We start from the raw sequence: 18,138 nt of genomic DNA, 5'->3' as shown, positions 1-18,138 counted from the left end.
TCTGTCCATCCATCCATCATCCATCCATCCATCCATCTACCCATCCTTCATCCATCATCCATTCATTCATTCACCCATCCATCCAGCCATCCACCTCTTACCTAGTCAATAAACATATTTTATTGAGCACCTACTGGATGCTAAGTCCTAGAGCTACAAGTAGGAACACAGAAGAGATCCTGTTTTCAAGGAGTTCACAGTCTTCCATGTAAGACCCAGCAAACAAACCAGTGATCACAGTGTAATGTGATGAGAACATGAGAGGGAAGCCAGTGACCTGTGAGGACACAGAGGAAGGTGGGGGCTGAAGGAAGGAAGTGAGGGTTTAAGCTGTGATCTGAGGAGGGTAGGAGTGGAAGTGCGGTGTGGGGGAGCAGGAGAGAGAGTTCCAGACAGGGGGAAGAGCTATACAACGAGCCTGGCATTTTCAAGGAACTGAAAGAAGGTCCATGTGGCTAGAATAAAGTTAATGGGGTAGATGGTGGGGCTGGAGGCAGAAGTTGAGGCTGGAGCTGTCAATGAGAATCTGGACTTCATCCTGAGGGCAATGGGGAGATATGGAAGGATTTCTGAGAGGGGAGAGCCTTGCTCAGATTTGTGTTTTGGAAAGATCTCGGGGCTTTAGAGAGGAGGGTGGATTGGAGTGGCAAGCCTGGGAGCTGGGAGATGAGCTTGGGGCTGGAGTCCAGCAGGGAGATGGAGATGGGGGGCCATGTGGATGGTGACAAGGGAATTGGTTCAGGACACATCCAGGTGGCCTGCCGAACAGGCCTTGCCCATTGACCATGGAGGGGCCAAGGAGACTGATGACCTGTCAGGGAAGGTTGACTCATCAGTGAGCACATCAGGCCCTTGGGACAGGGGAGTGGGACGTATTTTGGGATTGGGGAATGAGGATAACATTTGGGACCTTCACATCTCAGCCACCATGGGAAAGACAAAACGAATCTAGCTTCAGCTGTCAGAGGACAGAGCTCAATGGACAAAATGCTAGATCCTTACTGGGAGGCTCCAGGCAAGTCATTCTTCCTCCTGGATCCTCAGCTGACATGGGCTGCCACCTCAGTGACAATTGTCATGTGCAATTGGAAGATGACAGAGAGCCTCCATCCTAGCAACCTGGCCCCTGCTCAATGGTTTGGGGCTAAGTTCTTGGGGGTTGTGACAACAGCATCCCCGGTTCTGCCCCCGCCCACGGCAGAGCCAGAGGTGGGGCAGAAGAACTCCCTCCCTCCCTTTCAGGGTGAGGTACCCAGAATCTGGCTGGTGCAGCCCCTTCAAGCTAAGGTGGGGGAACTTTGATCCTCTCTAGTCCTTAAGGGACTCCCCGTGGCCTCGGTCTCAGGCCCTGGGGCAGCAAGCGTGGCAGGTGCCAAGGCGGTGTGTCTGGCCAGCTTGAGTCAGAGGTGTTGAGACAGGCAGTCACTCTGGCCTCTCCTTTCCACTCAAGTCCAATTCCCCTTTAAGTCTGTTGTCCTACTCGGCCTGCATCTGGCCTGCTTTCCCCACCTGTGACCTTGCCCTTCCTCTGGCGCCCTCTCCCCAGCCAGCCTCCGTAGAACTCTGCCTCACCACTGCCTCCTCCAGGGAGCATTCCTGATTCCCCTGCCCGACCTCCTAGCCCTAGAGTCTGCCCAGCACCATAAAGGTCTCTTGAGGCCCTTAGCATGGTCCCAGACTCCAGGACATCCCATCTGGAAGGTCCCCGGGAACCCATTTCATAGCTGGGAGAGCCGAGGACGAATAAGCCAGTTAACCCCTGGCAAGGAAACCACCTCAAAAATGTCCCTGGTCTGTGTTGTCTCCAAAGTGAGGTACTCTCTGAGGCTTCTCCCCAGGCTCTGGGTCCGGCTCACCTCCTTGTCCTTGTTCTTCGTTCGTCCCCTTTGTCTCGGTCAAGAGGGGGCTGTGTGTAGGTGCTGAGATACACACGGTGGCAGATGTGCCCCCGTCGTCACAGAGTTTACGGTCTGCATGTCACATTGGGACCGTGTCCCCCTCTCCCCCCAGAGCTCTGGGCTGCTTCTCTCACTTATCTCTGCACATTCCCTCCTTTGCGCCCGTGCTAAGCGCTTCCCTCCTGTGAAATGCCCGCCCCTCCTTCTCCTGGTGTGAATCCTCCCAGCCACAAGGCCCGGTTCGCTGACCACCGCCTCCAGGAAGCCCTCCAAGGTCTCTCAGCAAGAAGCAACCTCTCCCTGCTCTGGGCCCACAGCCCTTTATGTCGCATGCACATTCCTATGTTGGGCCGGGCCTTGTTCCCCTCCTGCCACAGCCCCGGGCAGAGTACCTGACACACAGCGGGTGTCCACTGACATGTTTGCTGCTCTGTGCCCTTCCTTGCCAGGCATCCTGGACCAGGCCAGAGCTAGTCCAGAACCTTCTGCTCCTGCTGTCACAACCAATTCCCTAGAAGGGATAGGGGAATTTGGGTCCTTCTGGAGAAAAGTTCTGAGTCTGTGGCAGAAGAAGGGGGAGACTCAAGCCCCACTCAGGGAGTTTCCCCAGCGGTGGGGGCTGGGCAGCCTCGCTGGTAATAAAGTTGCTAATCATCATTCTCACAGACCCCTCTTGTCTAACACAGGAGAGCAATCCATGGCCCCTGTGGCAGGTGGAGAAGCCACTGGGCAGAGAGCCTGAAGGACGGAGAGGGTCAGGAGACACTCCACCCATGAGGGGCAGCATCGGCAGAGAAATCCTCTGCCCCTCCTGGGACCCAGGCCCTCCCCAAGCACCTCAGGGTGTTTGCATCTCCTCTGAGCCCAGGTCTTCTCCAGGCCAGAGTGGTCCTCTCCCAGGCAGGCTCATGAGGGCACGAGCACCCCTTCCCCAGCCCAGGCTGGCCTCCTCTGACTCCTCAGGTTGGGGCCTGCTCAGTGCTCCTCTGTTTGGGGTGGAGGTTGTCCTTTGTGCAGGAAGCTGAGTGCCCAAGATGAGCACAGGCAGGAAGACCCCACTCCCCGCCCATCCCCTCTGCTGCACATGCAAATTGCAGCCTGTCCCAGAGACAGGAAGACTGGCCCAGCCAGACAGGCTGGGGGCAAAAAACCCCCCTGGCTATGGCTTGAGGAGTGGGGGACATGACCCTAAGAGAAGCAAGGAAATGCTGGTGTGAGAGCCACTGAGAGGACCAAGCTATGTCAGATCTGCCGTTTTGGCGGGGCGCCCGGGGACATTCCAAACATCCCTCTACCAGTGATGACGTGAGGCCCAGAGAGGGTCTCTGCGTTGCCCAAAGGCACACAGCAAGACGGTGACAGATGATGCTGCCCAGGGGACGTCCTGCCGTGGACAGGGCACTCCCCTGACCAGGATGAGAAGCGGGCCCAGCCTGCCAAGGTGGCCCTGGAGTAGGGGCGGGGGGGTGGAGGAGGAGCCCTGTGAGGACTGGCGGGGTGACAGTCTGAGCACCACCCCTCCCCCCATCGGGGTGGCTTTCCACAGACAGCACCTTGCTGTGGTCACCATCCCTGCTGATGAAGATGTAACAATGGCCCCAGGTTGACACAGAGCCGGCTGTGGTGAGAGGAACATGTGCATCCCATGGTGCAGGCCCGGGTGTCATCTGAACGGCTCCTGCTGTCATCGGGCTGTCATCAGGACTCCTACCACCCGGCCCAGGGGAGCCCGAAGCAGACTACTGGCCATTTTCTCTGGTGGCCAGGGGAGGGGCCCGAGGCAGGGATGCTGTGGCCCATGGTGCGTGGAAAGTCTGCTCGCGGCTCACGTTGGACCCTGACCACGTGTCCACTGCAGACTGGGCCCTCGCAGATCCCTGCAACCCGGGGTGAGGGGCCCCATGTTGGGTAGCTGGGCTTCCCAATCTATAGAAGGGCCAATTTGGACTAAATGGTGATTAAAACCTGTCAGACTCTGGTCTCCTGCGGTTCAGGGCCCAGCTTGGGGAAGCACCCACAACCAAAGTCATCTGGGCCCTGGGCCTTTCTCAGAATGAGTGGAGCTGGGGTACCCCCTGAAAGATGCCCTGTGCCTGTGCAGCCTGCTGACCCCCCACCCCCACCCAGGAGGCCTGCCCGGAGCCCGGGATCTCCTCCAGGCCCAGGCTAGGCAGCTCCTCTTGGCTCCTATCTTGCTGTCCCCTTCGTCCTCCACACATACAGGACACCATGCATGAAGGAGGCTCACCAGCCTCAGGGCAGAGGCCAACCCAGTTTATGGTAGAGGCTTTTCAGTTCTGCTTAATAGAGGAACCAAGAAATGTTCCTGTGAAAGGAGAAGTATGTCACTGTCGTGGCCCCCGGACACACATACCCCACCTCTGTCCCCAACGGAGTGTCCATTCTCTGGAAAGCCACAAACATTCCCAGATTGGACTTGTGCTGAATCATCTCAAAATCTTCAGATTCCACTGGTGTAGGGAAGAATGTATGGGGGAGGTGACAGGAGGTGGGGCAAGATCCCCAAAGAGGTTAAATAGGTCACCTCCATACTTGGCTGCCATCCTCACCTCCCCCCGAGCAGAAGGACCTACACTCACAGGTCCTCTCCTGGGCTCCTGTCACTATGACCCCCCTGAAGATGCTGCTCCTCGTCGCACTCCTCCTGGGGGCTTCTCTGCAGGTCACGCATGCAGGTGAGAGCCGAGGAGAGGTGGCCTGGGTCAGGAGGGGTGGGCGCACCAAGTTCAAGCTGCAATGCCCACTATTTATGCATTAGTGACAGCCCAGCTATTCCTCCAGGGACGAGGAGGCTGGCAGCAGTAGGATTTTGAGGGAGGCATTCAAAGGAAAAGGATGAGGCATGGGGAGGAGGATGCCACCCCAGAGCTTGGGGTTCAGCTCAGTGAGGAGCAAAGTGCTGGCCCGTCTCTCTCTGCAGTGACTGAGAGGCAATGACCTGGGTTGGGTTTTGACAGTGGAACATGACCTATTCTCGGAAGCATTGGTTAGCGTCTGTTTTATTCCCGGGTCTTTCTCGACACCGAGGACATCAGCATGAAGGCAGGAGCGCTGGTTCCCGGAGCGCGTGAAGGGAGAGATGTCTATCCGCAGGTGGAAGAGAAAGGCCGAAATAAGACAGCCAATGTGGGAACATGGCCACAGCGCCACAGCCTTCACTCATGGCTCTCACTTCTGTAAAACGCAGCTCAGGGTAGCTCTGTGAGTTAGTCCAACCCAGTTATACCCCCGCGATGGCCGGAGGACAGTTGGGGGCTTCTTAGAAAGCACTCGAGCCGTGGCATTAATTAAAGCCACGCATCACCGGTTTGCCGATTTGCAAGTGTTGGATACTTTTTCTTGTGCAAAGAGAAGGAAGCTGAGGCCCAGGAAAGTGTTTTCACACCTTGGGCTTCCATGTAATCATCTGTAAAATGGGGTCGTGGTAGTACCTGTCTCTGGGTGCACCGTGAGGGCTGAAGGATCTCCTGCAGGCAGAGGCTCAGCCCAGAGCCTGGCCCAGAGGAAATTCTTGGGTGGTTCCGGGCTGGTATTTGAGTGTGTGCACTCAGGGCCCCCCAGAGCACACAGAGAGACCTCACACACACGAATGTGTCCACATACACACACACACACACACACACGACGCTCACGGACACACCCGCTCCTGCCTCCTTTCTCCGTAGCACGAGGGACCAATGTGGGCCGCGAGTGCTGCCTAGAGTACTTCAAAGGAGCCATTCCTCTCAAAAGGCTGAAAATGTGGTACAAGACCTCAAGGGAGTGTCCCAAGAAAGCCATCGTGTAAGTGTGCCCGGCCCCCTCCCCCTTCCCCCCAGCCGTGCCCCTAGGAGCTGAGTCTGGGAGAAGGCGGCCCCTAGACCTCCCAGAAGGGCCACTGACTGGGGAGAGGAGAGAGCGGGACCTTCGTGGCCCCCTTCCCACCCGACGCTGCTCCTCATGGCAGCTCCTGCACCCCACACTGGGAGTCCCAAAAGGCCCCAGGCCATGAGGTTCAACCTCTTCACCGATTTATGGGGAAACTGAGGCCCCGAGAGACAGGGCAGCCCCATGTCACACCGGCACTCAGAGTGACCGGTGTGGTCACTTCCCACAGCTTGGACCTGAGCTGGGCGCCTCCTGGGCACCCCTAGTTCCTAGGCTTTCGGTGGAAGTGAGCGAGCTGAAGTGGTGGGCAGAACGTCCCGCAGTCCTGGCTCCCCGGGAGGGACTGGCAGGGACCTTGGGAGTCAAGATCACTGCTGACAAGCCTGATGTCCCAGATCTGTCACCGAGGTGCTGTGTGACTTTAGGTGCTCCTCTTGGGGCCTCAGGGGCCTGGTCAGTGCAGAGCAAGGCTGATCCCAGGGCTCCGGAAGGCCTTCTTGCCCTGACACCCGCTGACGGGTTCCTCCCTCTCATGTAGGCTTGTAACTGTCCACGACAAGTCCATCTGTTCGGATCCCAAGAACAGGAGGGTGAAGAAGGCAGTCAGATATTTAAAAAGCATGCGGAACCCTGGGCTCCAGGAATCCTGATTTCTGCCTGGACCATTTGGAGACCTCCAGCCTCAGTGTTCACTACCCCAACCCCGAGCTGCCTGAGTCCAGGGGAGGCCCTACAAGGACAAAGGGGACCCCTGCCCCCTTTTCTGGACTGGAACCATAGCAGAAAGAGCCCAGATTAAAGTCTCTCCTTCATGGACACCTGGGTGGCTCAGTCGGTTAGGCGTCTGCCTTTGGTTCAGGTCATGGTCCTGGGGTCCTGGGATGGAGCCCCACATCGGGCTCCCTGCTCAGTGGGGAGCCTGCTTCTCCCTCTCACTCTGCCTCTGCCTCTTCCCTCTGCTCGTGCTCGCTCAAATAAATAAATAAATAAATAAAATCTTAAAAAAAAAAAAAAGTCTCTCTCTTCCTACCTTAGTCTGGGTCAGTGTGTTCTGGCCACCCAGCCTGTCACACTGGAAGAACATCTGGTCCTGCCCTGTCCAGGCCGGAAAGGGAAACTGAGGCCGAGAGGGGGACATGGCCACTGCAGACCACACATGAGGGGTGAGAGACAGTCCTGGTGAGAGAGGCCCAGGCTGGGGAGCTGGGGGTGTCCGTGGGATGAGCCCAGCCTCCAGGAGGCCTTCCCCAAAAGCTGCCCCTCGGGTTCTCTCTCCTGCTCTGATTCCTCCTGTTCTTAGGGACCGGAGGGCAGCCCACTGTGATGGGGTTGTTCTCCCAGATGACCGCTGTGCGGGTCTGTCAGTCCTGGCTCCTCCGTTAGAGGGGAGCTCCATGAACCACCCTGAGCACCCCACAGCCTAAGTGCTAAAAAGGATGGGGGATGGGGAGGTTATGGACTCCCTACCCCCAGACCCCTCTGAGCAAGCCCAAGTCAGGGCCTGAGCCATAGTGTGCTAGGTGTGGGGGAAACAGGGTTTTTGGATTCTAGTTCTGTCTCACTCTCCTGATCAGCAATGGCTTCTCTCTCTGGGATGCACTCTGGGCGGCAGGGGCAGGGGGTCCTTCTCTTCCTAGGATTCTGTGATCCGCACTGAGAGGACTGCCAATTACGCGTTATTTTCAGCAAAGTTTTGCCTCCTGTTGCCCCCTTGTGGTCAGTCGTCTTATTGCAGGCCAGATGACGGACCCAAGCCCTCTTTCTAGTAGGAGCAGGAATAAAACAGGACAAACAACAATCATAATGAGGCTGATGATGGTGAACTGGCTTCTTTGTGACCCCAGGGTCCCCTCGACCATAGGTGGGCTCTTCCCCGGCCCTGATCCCGAGGAGAATCCCTCCAACAACTGCCTTGGATCCGGAATCCTGGGGGCAGCTCCGTCTGAGTTCTTCTGGATCCACGGGTGGGGCTGGGTGGGGAGTGGAGGAAAGACGATCTCCAAACACAGGGAGGCAAGAAGGAGCTCCCGTGACAGCAAGGGAGAACAAGGGCTGGGGCCCGGATCCCTCACCTTTGCAGTCCTGAGCTTAAAGACACTCGAGAGGACACCAATTTCATCCATGTGCAAAGCATTTTAAAAGAAGCAAAACCTTTTTGTCTGAGTGAAATCATCCTCAGAGGCCCATCTGTAAGCTCAGAGGAGTTCAGCTTCGTGGAGAATTGTGAGGATATTTAACAGCATGATCAGGTTGTAAGGGGGTGGGGTGGGGGGACAAGATGCAGGGGATGGGAGCAGCCACTACGTCCCTCTGAAAAGGGGCCACCTGAAGGAATCGCGACTTGGGGACTCCCCTGACTGGCGAGAAAGAGGACTAGGCAGGGACCAGAGAACAGAGAACATTGTCCCTCCCACCTGGAAAGGGCGTCCCCTCCTTCGACTGAAATCCAGACCCCCTTCGGAGCTCAGCTTAGCTGCACTGACCCTCCGCCAGCTCCCCCCTCCGGCTTCAGCCTCACCTCTACCACACTCTGCCCCCTTTACTATACTTCCTGCACCTTTGTCTCACTGGTGAGCTCATGGGGGGCTGGTATTTGGGTCAGGCGACTCAGTACCTGACTCATTTATGGGGGGGGGTGCTTTGTGCATAGTGGACATGTGATTTACACATCTACATCAACCAGCCTCCGGCTGAACCCCACGAGGGGCACGAACAGAGAAAGAGAAATCCCGGAGAAGCCGATGCCGTGAAAATCGGGCTTCAAGCTTGGTCTTTAAGTGGAATTTAGAACTGAGTTGCTCTGCGCTTGGCCACCAGAGGGCGCGTCGGCCCCCCAACCCGATAAAGATCGAGCGGGAGGTGCCTGACCGCCTAGGCGCCCCGCCTCCTCCGTGCCGTCCCCGGGGGCCGGGTTACCCACTTCCGATGGTGGCTGCGCGGGTCCCCGGATCTGGGCGTCTGCAGCAGGTCAGCCCTTCTCCCGGGGGAGCAGAGGCCCGGAAACCACCAACACTCTGCCTGGGGTTAGCGGGATGAAGAGGAAGAAGCAAAAACGCTGTTGGGACGAACAGGGCGGCCCATTCCAGCCGCGACGTGGCTAGTGCCCGGAGCAGCGCGCCAGGGCTCTTCTCGCTGTGTTTTCTTAGATTCCGTATTGGCCCGTTTGGCCTCCAGTCATGACGGTGCTGAAGCCATGGCCGAAGCTAGTTACACCTCCCCTGCGTTCCAGCTTTGGAAGGCACGCGAAAATCACACGGCAGACTCTCCAACCAACCTGGAGCTCATTCCCCTAAACGCCCCCTTTCTGTAACTCACACCGCAGACCACTGTGTCCCCTGCCCCAGATCACCTGGGGCCAGGGACCAGACCACTAGGGCGGCCCCCTGCCCAAAGCCTGTCGGAATTATTCACTGAAGCCCACCCTCAGGAGTTTCCCCTGCCCGGCGGTGCTTTTCCCACGCGGACCCCAATAAAAGCTTGACCTCTCTGTTTTCTCCTCTGCCGGGAGTGGTGGCCCATGGCCCCTTCTCTTGGGAAGTGTCAGTAATCAGACTAGCACTGACCTCTCTCTGTCAACGCAGTCCCCTACATAAACTAAAACCCCACAGGTACATTTTCACACAGGGGTCAGGGACCTGCCCTGTATCTGCTCTGGTCCTGACTGGCTGTGGGGTCTTGACACAATCACTCCACCTTCCTGGGCCTGTTTCTCCCTAAAATGATGAAATCGGACCCTTCTCTAATGGGCTTGAGGATGTGCCCAGTCAAGAGAATGAGGGCTTATAGTCTGCTGCTTTTCTGCTCCCACATTGCCCGTAGGGGATCAGAGTCTGAGAAAACCTGCAGTTTCCTCCTCACTGAACTGGAATTTTATTGATTTGTAAAACCTACCTATTAATCAAGACTAATTACTTGTCTCTCATATATGTAACAAATATGTTTCCCTAGTTTACTAGGTTTTAGCCCTTGCCCATCCCTCCACCTTTAGATTGAAATGTTTACTAGTTCTATAATGAAATTTTTTGATCGTTAAAAAAAGGGGGGGCATGCTCAGTGCATATATGCCCATGTGCATAGCAGCACTGTCCTCCATAACCAAGAGATGGAAGCAGCCCAAATGTCCATCAGGGGATGCGTGGATACACAGCGGCGTGTACATACAATGGAATATTATTCAGCCACAGACAGGAGTGAGTACTGATAGGTGTTACAGGGGGATGAACTTTGAACACAGGCCAAGAGAAGCCACACACAGAAGGTCACATACTGCATGCATGAGTCCATTCATATGAAACGCCCAGAACAGGCAAGTGCCCAGAGACAGACTGCAGATGGGTGTTGCTGGGCGCAGGGGGGATGGGGGAGAAAGCCCAGATGTTGGACAGGTACAGGGCTGCCTTTGGGGGTGATGGAAATGTTTGGAACTAGACAGAAGTGATAATTGCACAACATTGCGGATGCACTGTCGTTCCCATTAAAATGGTTCATTTTATGTTATGTCAACTTGACTTCAAAAAAGGGAGGCAAGCTTCACATAAGCCCTTTTCTGCAGAGAGACGCTACAGCAGCATGGGTGTGCTGGGCATCACCTTCAGGAGAGAGAAGCCCTCCGGGGAGCGCAGAGGAGAGAAGGAATGAGGCAACACAGCTGTAACACTTCAGGTATTGAAGACTAGAGCTGATCGGAATGCAAAACACGAATCCAGCTGTGTTACAGTACATCTCTATTTGAAAACTGGCGAAACGTACAAGACAAAATGTTTAAGGGATGGTCAACGCAGAGAGAAGGGAGAAAGGGAGGGAGGGACTTAGCGCCTCGGAGCCCCGCTGAGCCTGAGCAGCTTCCGGGTTGTTGCCGGGCTTCCTCACAGGTGTAGACGCGGGCGGGGTGGCCCGTGATCGGCGCGCACCTGCCCCGCCCGGAAGCGAGGCCGCCAAGGGCTGCGTGCAGCCTCGCGTCCCTAGCCCGCCGTCCAGCCGGGGGAGTGAGAGCCGCGCTGTCCCCACCGCGCGCGCCCCGGGTCCCCGCCAGGTCTGTCACTGTGACGGGACAGCCGCGGAAGCAAGGACAGACTGAGGGAACCGAGAGGGTAACACAAGCACAAACCAGCAACTTTCCAAGACCACGGAAATCTTCATTGCAGTTACGGAGAGCGCCACCTTGTTTCGGAGGTAAGGGAACCTGAGCATTAAGAGCGCCTCCTGGAGATCGCGCCGCCCGCCGCCGGCACAGGTCCAGGGACCGCAGCTAAGAAAACGCTTATTTTTTTTAAAAAGAGATTGTATTTATTTGTTTGATTATTTATTTATTTAGAGCGCACGAGCACAAGCGGGGGGAGGGGCAGAGGGAGAGAGAGAATCTAGCGGACTCCCTGCTGAGCGCGGAGCGGGACCCGGGGCTCGGTCCCACGACCCCGAGATCATGACCTGAGCCGCAATCAAGCGTCCGACGCTCCACTGACTGAGCCACCCAGGCACCCCGGAAAACAGTTATTTTTAGAATGGAACGTTCTGTGCCACTTTTGCCTTCAACGTAGAGACCCAGGTACAGGGCTGCCTTTGGGGGTGATGGAAACGTTTGGAACTAGACAGAAGTGATAATTGCACAACATTGCAGATGCACTGTCGTTCCCATTAAAATGGCTCATTTTATGTTATGTCAATTTGACTTCAAAAAAGGGGGGCAAGCTTCACATAAGCCCTTGCTTGCTTTCTGGAAACTTCCTGGAATTGTCTCTTTCCATGATGATTCTGAGATACTCTGTTTCTTTTACCTTCTGTGATTAATTGTTGTCTCGCTGCTCCTTTTTCTCTCTTCATGTCCATCTCATTTTGGTTCGTTTTCTTATTCCTGTCCTCGCTGCCCCTGTTTTTAGCACTCTCTGTTCTTCCTAGTGCTCTCTCCCTCACGGCCACTTCCCCTCTGGGGTTTTATGTTTCTTCGCGTCTAGCCTCAGCTCTGCCATATGGGGTCTCTGCCACAGGAATCCCTCCCTCTGTATGCCTTAGGGATCATGCCCTTGAGCTCTTGTGTCTCTGCGCTCTACTTCATCCATGTGTGATCCACAGCAAGTTCTTTTGGCCACAGATAATATCCATCTGCTTTGTTATTGTTAGGATTAGCGTCAGTTCCACTTTTACAATTTTGAATGGAATTTTAACTTGTGCCAACTATTTCCTAGAGGTTCGTGTCAGAGAGGTGCAGGACTGCGTTCTGGGCTAGCAGGCATTTTCCTTAACACGCAGGGTTCTATGTGTGGGTTTTCCTAGTTTTTTCTGTTTTAGGGTTTTTTTTGAGAGAGGTGGGGGTGAGGGGCCTAGGGAGAGAGAGAATCTTAAGCAGATTCCACGCTCAGCACAGAGCCTGACGTGGGGCTCGATCTCTGAGATCATGACCTGAGCCGAAACCAAGTGGGTCACCTAACTGACTGAGTCACCCAGGCACCCCTTCCTAGTTTTTTTTAATGAAATTTCTTATAAATACAAAAGTAGATAATGTATACGTAAGGTATACAAACCGGTAATAGAATAAACACCCGTATAGCCAGCAGCCACCTTAATAAACAGAACCTTCCGCTTAGAAGCCCCATTTCCTCTCCTTAATAGAATGTCATCTTCCCATCAACCTCCAGAGACAATTGTTTCTGCATTTTATCATTCTTCTTGATTTCCTTTAGTTTGTCACGTGTGTGTGTGCATACATAGTATATATAATATATATCCCTCCCGCTGATGCATCCTGTGTTTCCAAACCTTGCGCTCTCTGGGAAGGCTAACATACCGTGTACACACTCTCCTGAAATTCGCTCTGGTGGCTGTCCATGGGAGGCCCCCCCACACCGATGGGCACAGCCACGGTGCACCATTTTCCACCATGTGACGTCACAACTCGTTCATCCATCCTCTTGTCAAAGGCCATTTGGACTATTTCCAGGTTCTTGCTGTTACAAATACCATTTTTTAGCTTGTCTTCTGGTGCATGTGGAAAAGAACTTCTCTAGGGCAGTGATTCTCAATCCTGGATGCATTTTTTTTTTTTTTTTTTAAAGATTTACTTATTTGACAGACAGAGAGACAGCAAGAGAGGGAACACAAGCAGGGGGAGTGGGAGAGGGAGAAGCAGGCTTCCTGCCGAGCAGGGAGCGCGACGTGGGGCTTCATCCCAGGACCCTGGGACCATGATCTGAGCCGAAGGCAGATGCTTAACAATAGCCACCCGGGTGCCCCTTTTTTAAGTAATCTCTATGCCTAACATTGCACTCACGCTCAGGACCCCAAGATCAAGAGTTGCATGTTCTTGTGACTGAGCCGGCCAGGTACCCACCCAAATCCTGGTCTCTTAAATCCATACGATCTCTCCGACTATTTGGCAAGATCAATTCCAGTCTGTGTGAGTGAGTAACAAAGAGAATGAGAGGTCTCCTGGTCAGAGAGATTTATTGTTGTTTGATTTCTGTCCTGCTTCCCTTAAATCCTTATCAACCCGGTCTCTTCTCAAGTAGATGAGGAGAGGCACTGATCCTTAAGTGTAGGACTGGCCCCACTGGTGTGACACCGTCTCTTCAACAAAGAAAGTTCCGTGGTCCAAGCTGCACTCAGATGGCCGTGTCAGACATCCCCCCCCCCCCCACGCCACACCGCTCTCCACAGCGGAGGTGCTGAAGTACACAACTTTAATAACGGTAGATGAACAGAAAGCACAAGACAGATATAATACAGTAAAACAGGGGTGAGGTGTGGATGGAAGGGACAGAGGGACACGGAGTATGATCACAGCAACCAGTGGGTGAGTCCTTCGGTGCCCCGAGGAGGCCATGAGACACGTGACTCCTGTCACCAACAACGGCGTGTTGAGGGGACCGCCCCCTCTGGAAGACCACTAGTGGTACTGCTGAGCCCGGAAGTGGGGCGGGGGCCCTCTTTGTCACGAGCGTTAATACTCCAGGGGGTCTGGGCTCGGAGTGACAGGGCAGCGTTGACGTCGGGAGAGCGGCCTCTTCAGGACGCGCGCCCTAACATGAGATGGAGAAACAGGTCCCCCCACTCGGAGTAAGCAGGCCCCGTGACACTCAGGTCTTTTGATACGGAGCTGCACCACCCACCACTGCACCCCAGGGCCCGCTCCACTCTGTTTACCAAGCACGCTCCCTGCAAATGGAGTTCAGGCAGAGAGCGAGCAAATGCAGAGGAGCCGGGAGGAACCACAGCGGTGGGACTGGAGGGACGGGGGTCGGCCGGAGGAGCGGACGTGCACCGTGTGGGCCCCTCCTAGGCGTCACTGAGGTTGGCGCCGCTCAGGAGCACCTGCTCCCCGGGTCTGAAGGCCGGCATCCCGAGGTAGGGGCAGCTGGTACAGCGGAAAGCGTCGCCCAGGTAGCACTGTCGAGAGAAGAGACGATCACCCAGGGAAGCTGAGTGTCCGCGCGTCCCAGATACACGGGCAAGAAAGGGACCCCTAAGTTCATAACATGGCCACAGTGGCCTGATGGAAATGGCTGGCTGCATTTGTGGGTCCAACTGAAACCCAAATACTAAGAGTTTTTAAGAGCTTTGGTTTTATGAAAAGCAGTGGTCTAGAGAAGCTCCTTAAGGAGACTGTGCTTCTGTATTCTGAGCAGTTCAAATCATAGCCGAGCTCAGCCAACTGGCTGAACGGCATCAGGCCACTGTAAGGTCGGAAGAATGGGGCCAAAAATAAATGACAGGAGCCTCCCCTACGGGCATGAGCACGCTAACCCCCTCCCAGGAGATGACCTCTCTCCTATATACACGTTCTCACATATTTACCCATTATTAAAATATTTGGGCAGTAACTGAGAGCTGGAGCTAGTCTGTGTTGGGCTTCGGATGAGGCCCAATACCACCGGGGGGTTTTGTGAATATTGAGTAACGACCCAGATATTTACATTTCCACAAGCCGACTTGGGCTGGGAGCTCGCCTGTTCCCTTGACGTCTCTTTTTCCAGTTCTTCCGCGAGGCCGCAGGTGCTGGGGGAAAATCAGGCGCTTGTGAGCGAGACTTGCCACCACCCAGGGGCTCCAAGTCCATGGCAGAGCCCAAATTCGCCCTAAAACGGCTCTCTTTACACCGGGATGTCTTAACTCACACACACCCACAGGGCCAGGCTGACAAGGTAAGCGCGGTGGGCAACAGGAGACCCAGAGGGGAGATGCCCTGTCTACACAGGCTGGCCACTACTCAGCTTCAGCTGATTAATGCTGTGGGGAGAAGCAGACCCCGTGTTTCCATTTTCCAAAGCTAAGGACAGAAAAAATTTGGATTTTTACTTGAAATCTCCTGATTTGTGAATGCTGGCAACTTTCACACTTAAAAAAACACTGATGATTCAGCAAGCCCACACACCACCAGTTAACTTTTTACCACCTTTTTTGTCCATAAAATGAGTGCAAAAATACCAACACTGAGGTTTTCAGGTTAAGAGGACAGACTGCAGGCGTCTACTTTACTTTCTCTCGAGGTCTCACCGAAACTTCAGTAAAGACCTAACCTGCAAAGAAAGGGACTACGGGGAAGGAGACAGCAGTCAACACAGCGCTGGGAACCGTAGCGGGAGGGGGGGAGCGGTGACTCCAACTGAGGAGAGCCCAACTCCGAGCAGGTGGGGAGGTAGCCACCACCCAGTAGGTGGCTGACTCTCAACCTGCATCACACCCCAAAACCGCCAAAGGAACAGGTAGCACCCGACAGACCCTTCTCTGAGAAATCTAACCACCCCAAAGGGAAAGACCCAAAGGTGCTGACTTTGCGGTGTCCCCCACAAGCCCATTCAGGCTTCCTCACTAAAGCACAGTCAATAAATTCCAGCTCAGGGCTCCCAGCTTTCTGTCCTCCCCTCTTAATCATGGAGACAACGGAGCTTCCCGGGAGGTAGAAAGCCTCCTAAAAGAAAAAAGCAAGTTAGGGGTGCCTGGGTGGCTCAGTCGGTTAAGTGTCTGCCTTCAGCTCAGGTCAAGATCCTGGGGTCCTGGGATCAAGCCCCACATCAGGTTCCCTGCTCAGCGGGGAGTCTGCTTCTCCCTCGGCCCCTCCCCCCCTTCATGCTCTTGTGCTCTCTCGCTTGCTCACTCTCCCTCTCTCTCAAATAAATAAATAAACTCTTTAAAAAAAGAAAAAAGCAAGTTGGAAGAAATAGAGACTATCCAGGGAGGAAAAAAACCTCCAAAGAACTATCACGAACCTCAAAGGAAAAGAGAAGAGATCACACCCGCAAAATAAAAATAGGACGCTATACTAAAAAAAAAAAAAAAAAAAGTCAAAACAAAAAAAAGGAATCACGGAAATTAAAAACATGATAGTAGAAATAAAGTAACTCAACAGAAATTTTGGAGGATAAACCTGTAGAAACTTCCCAGAAAGTAGAGCATAAAGAAGAGAGCTGGAGCTAGTCTGTGTTGGGCTTAGGATGAGGCCCAATACCACAGTGGGGTTTGGGGCATAAAGAGCACAAAGAAAATGTAGAAGCAAAGAAAACGATAGGACCAATTAAAGAGGCCCAACATCTGAGGAACAGGCCACAGAGAAAGCAAAGAGAGAAGACAAAACTCACATACAAAATTAAAGAACATTTCTCAGGACTATGGGCATGACTTCTAGACCGAAAAGCTGCATTGAATGGCTAGTGCAAAAGATGCGAACAGACCCTTATTCAAGATACATTACAAAATGATACCAGGGATAAAGAAAATTCTACAAACTTCCATTAAGATTCTACAAACTTCTGGAATGGAACAAGAGGTCTTACAGAAAGGATCAAGAAACAGAATGGCCTCAGATACCTTCGTATCTGGAAAAAAGACAGAAATGTCTTCGAAACCATGTAAGAAAATTATTTCCAGCCTCTAGATTTCTATACCCAAATGACCAATCGTTTATGAGAATAGAAAAAAGACATGTTTAACCACATAAAGTCTGAAAACAAATCTAAAAAAACCAAACTTGCCTCTCAAGTAGCCTTTCTAAAGTAGCTACTGGAGAATGGGCTCCACCAAAGTGAGACAGAAAACCAAGAAAGCAGCAGTGGCTACAAAAGCCAGAAAAGCTAACATAGGTCAGAAAGAGGGGAGCCCCGAGGGGAACAGTGCGGGGGACCCCCAGACGTCAGCTCTGCCGTGGACAGAGTCGCACGTGCGCACTGGCGTGGGGGCCCAGGAGACGGACGGGCTGACGGCGGCCACTGTCACAAACCAAGCCGCCGTCCACCGGTTCTTTGTCCCTGAGCGCAGGCAAGCCAGCCCAGGCCCTGTCCCGTGCTTATCTCGACCAGGTGCTGCTAACACGCGGCTTTCCCGTCCCTCCCTGCGCTGCTGATCTGAGGACACGGGTGCTGTGCTCGGCTCCGAGGAGGAGAGCTCCAGCCCCAGCGGGCCTAGAGCAGAACAGCCCGGGCAGCCCACGCCCTCTGGCCACACTTGGGCTGGCTGCCCAGTCACCGCGGCACGCCACAGCCCTGCCCGGTATTCCCTCTGCACATGCCCTCCGGGTCCCAGAGCTCTCCCACGACTCTCCCTACTGACAGCCCTGGGAGGGACTCCAGGAGATCCTCAAAGCGCCCAGCCCAGAAGATCACTGGGAGCCTTCACAGATGGAGGGGACTGACGTTTCCTTGTCTCGCCAGGGTTGGGCCTCCTACTCCGTCCTTCACGACTCAAGAATGTATCACTTGGAGCTTCACACTCGGTGGTAAACTATCAAATAAGCCAGGAATGATTAACACGAACTTGGGAGGATGGTAACCTTTGTGGGGAGAGGGAGCAAGATGCAGCTGAGGAAGCATGGAGAGGTGACTTCTAAGATACTAGTCATGTTTCTGATTCTTAACCTGGGTCATCAGTACACAGCTATTCATTTTTATTACTCTTTAAAATGTACCTGATTAATCTACTCCTCCGTATGTATGATACATTTCACGATAAAATAAATATTTCAACAATAGTCAAGTATTATGATTCCTTGAGACTCAGAAGCCACTAGGAGCTGCCCGGCAGACTCTGCTTATGCTAACACTTACCAATTCTTGCAGGCTTTCCTCTTTTTCCCTTCTCCACATGAAGGAGCCCGCAGGGAAGCTGGATCTGGCTTCTTTAAATCCTCTGGATCCAGCAGCTCGTCTGAGTCAATGAGATCCTAGAGAGTGTTCAAATAAGTTAGTGACACAGTCAGGGTCTCTGCTGCTAGAAGGCTGAATAAAGGGCTGTGGTAGCGGGTTTCTATGGCCTGTGTGAAGAGGGCATCCACAGACCTACTTCGGGCTGATCACCACGTTCAAGCTGACCACCACAGTGAACTCAACTACGTCCACAGAAGATGCATGAAATTTGAGGGGGCTGGGAA

At 54.0% G+C, this 18,138-nt stretch overlaps 2 protein-coding genes across 3 annotated transcripts in view; one reads left to right on the top strand and one right to left on the bottom strand.

Moving 5' to 3' along the window:
* Positions 1-4,021: 4,021 nt before the first annotated feature.
* Positions 4,022-6,872, top strand: CCL17 (C-C motif chemokine ligand 17). Its single transcript, XM_045890318.3, has 3 exons — positions 4,022-4,594; positions 5,585-5,702; positions 6,325-6,872. The coding sequence occupies exons 1-3, from the start codon at positions 4,525-4,527 to the stop codon at positions 6,434-6,436; spliced, it is 300 nt and encodes a 99-aa protein (XP_045746274.1). The 5' UTR covers positions 4,022-4,524; the 3' UTR covers positions 6,437-6,872.
* Positions 6,873-13,442: 6,570 nt separating this feature from the next.
* CIAPIN1 (cytokine induced apoptosis inhibitor 1) overlaps positions 13,443-18,138 on the bottom strand; it is a 16,194-nt gene continuing 11,498 nt past the window's right edge. For both annotated transcript variants that reach the window (XM_064580693.1, XM_064580692.1), the window contains 3 exons: positions 17,816-17,931; positions 14,693-14,774; positions 13,443-14,165 (listed from right to left, as the gene is read on the bottom strand). In XM_064580693.1, the coding sequence (XP_064436763.1) occupies positions 14,055-14,165; positions 14,693-14,774; positions 17,816-17,931 (309 nt within the window). In that variant the 3' untranslated portion in view covers positions 13,443-14,054. The remainder of the gene's footprint in view (positions 14,166-14,692; positions 14,775-17,815; positions 17,932-18,138) is intronic.

The sequence above is a fragment of the Mirounga angustirostris genome, unplaced genomic scaffold, assembly GCF_029215605.1.
Source record: "Mirounga angustirostris isolate CCGP_5_RB_7025 unplaced genomic scaffold, mMirAng1.0.hap1 SCAF_16, whole genome shotgun sequence".
Classification (NCBI taxonomy): Eukaryota; Metazoa; Chordata; class Mammalia; order Carnivora; family Phocidae; genus Mirounga; species Mirounga angustirostris.
The sequence above is the reverse complement of the archived record's forward strand: the minus strand, read 5'-3'. Positions and strand labels throughout refer to the sequence as shown.

Bases quoted from the DNA above. Each gene is read 5' to 3' on its own strand.
- CCL17 (XM_045890318.3), top strand. From the start codon at position 4,525: ATGACCCCCCTGAAGATGCTGCTCCTCGTCGCACTCCTCCTGGGGGCT. The intron at 4,595-5,584 runs GTGAGAGCCGAG...CTTTCTCCGTAG, and splicing joins TCTGCAGGTCACGCATGCAG to CACGAGGGACCAATGTGGGC. The intron at 5,703-6,324 runs GTAAGTGTGCCC...CCTCTCATGTAG, and splicing joins TGTCCCAAGAAAGCCATCGT to GCTTGTAACTGTCCACGACA.